At 38.0% G+C, this 1,732-nt stretch overlaps 1 protein-coding gene across 1 annotated transcript; it reads right to left on the bottom strand.

Annotated features, from left to right (window-relative positions):
* Window positions 1–259: 259 nt before the first annotated feature.
* LOC108356335 (probable cleavage and polyadenylation specificity factor subunit 2) lies at window positions 260–785 on the bottom strand. Its single transcript, XM_017607452.1, has 2 exons — window positions 440–785; window positions 260–377 (listed from the first exon to the last, which is right to left on the bottom strand). The coding sequence occupies exons 1-2, from the start codon at window positions 586–588 to the stop codon at window positions 260–262; spliced, it is 267 nt and encodes an 88-aa protein (XP_017462941.1). The 5' UTR covers window positions 589–785.
* Window positions 786–1,732: the final 947 nt, after the last annotated feature.

Here is a 1,732-nt window from a genome sequence, read left to right as displayed (position 1 = left end):
AATTCATGCTGAGTTTTCCAACGAGATAGGGTAGCGCACCCAAATGGTAGACATCTGGATGTGACAAAAGCACTGCGTCGATGGTATGTACATGTCTGTGAACAATTAAAGATTGCTTTTTTTTTGATGTTTTATATATACTCATCCTGATTACTACCTTTTTAACTCCTTGATAAGATTGGGATCGAACTTCTCGTCCCACCCACAGTCGAGTAGAATCCGCACTTCATCTATTTGCAGAATATAGCAGGGAGGCGATTCATCCATGGCACCAGATATCNCAATTCATGCTGAGTTTTCCAACGAGATAGGGTAGCGCACCCAAATGGTATACATCTGGATGTGACAAAAGCACTGCGTCGATGGTATGTACATGTCTGTGAACAATTAAAGATTGCTTTTTTTTTGATGTTTTATATATACCCATCCTGATTACTACCTTTTTAACTCCTTGATAAGATTGGGATCGAACTTCTCGTCCCACCCACAGTCGAGTAGAATCCGCACTTCGTCTATTTGCAGAATATAGCAGGGAGGCGATTCATCCATGGCACCAGATATTGTGTGCAGTTTTATTATCGACGTCATCGCGTTATAACTTAATTTAATATTGCGACCGTTTTTGTTATTTGGTAGAAACTCTTATTTCAATCGGCCGGCTGGAACTTGTGCGCGTTCCTTGATGTACCCTGATTTCTTAAAAAATTAGGTGCATATTTGTTAATTTTTTATTTTAAGAGTTGGCAACCTAGTGCAACAGCTGTCGGTTGCTATAATAACTACGAAGGTACACGATCAAGAACTTAAGGCGGATATCTATAGCATGCGTATGCTTTTGTGTGCGTGTGACAAAAAATTTAATAAAAAATTTTAACGTAGCACCAAAGAACGTAGCTTTATGTGACATTTATAACTTTGCCAGCAAATCCCCAGACGCAAAAGGTATGTCACAATGAACGCCAAGAAAACAATTTTGTACTGCTTTTTTACTCGTCAAAATTGCTGTGGATTTTATGTGGTTTTTGTTTTAAATATCAGCAATGTAATTAAGTTTTATGTTTCTACGTGAAAACTCAAATTTAGACGAAACGAAATAAGTACTAATCCGGCTGATTGTCAAAGCGCACAAAAATATAGGAATTGGCCTTCTTTTCGCTTCGCGCTGAAGCTTCGACGATCTATGTGGCATGCTTTGTGCATTTTCATACAATTCATCTTATCTGTCAAAGCGAATCTGTCACGTAAAGCGAAGCAAAAGTTTTATGCGGCATCAGCTTCAAACGGAGAAAGCTTTGAGCCACATGTGCGTTTCGCGCATGCGCAGGTTTTCCATGTATTAGTATCAATGAATCTGTGTTGCCACAAAAAAGATACCAAATTCCTCAAAAACAAATGAAAAATCCTCGAAATCCGAACAAATTACTCAAAATTTTCTTATTACAGATATGAGCAAGGCGAATTAATATAAGGTGATAGCAGGAGTACAAAAACAAAAATTTACCTGTATTTTGTTTTTGCTTTGGCGGCATAAACTGTCAAAATCTGTAAGAGTGTGTGTAGAAATTCAAACAAAATTTTTCAATTTGATATCAGAAGCCGTGCGGCGAAACACATACACAAAATCAGCTGAGCTAGTAACACCACCTTATATAAATTCGCCTTGGATATGAGTTTTGTGTACTACGAGCGTGTGTGAATCGGTAACAAAGTTCGCGGCAAGTAAATTTTTGAC

Source organism: Rhagoletis zephyria, unplaced genomic scaffold (genome assembly GCF_001687245.7).
Source record: "Rhagoletis zephyria isolate East Lansing unplaced genomic scaffold, Rhagoletis_zephyria_1.1 Rzeph_scaffold_57376, whole genome shotgun sequence".
Lineage (NCBI taxonomy): Eukaryota > Metazoa > Arthropoda > Insecta > Diptera > Tephritidae > Rhagoletis > Rhagoletis zephyria.
The sequence above is the reverse complement of the archived record's forward strand: the minus strand, read 5'-3'. Positions and strand labels throughout refer to the sequence as shown.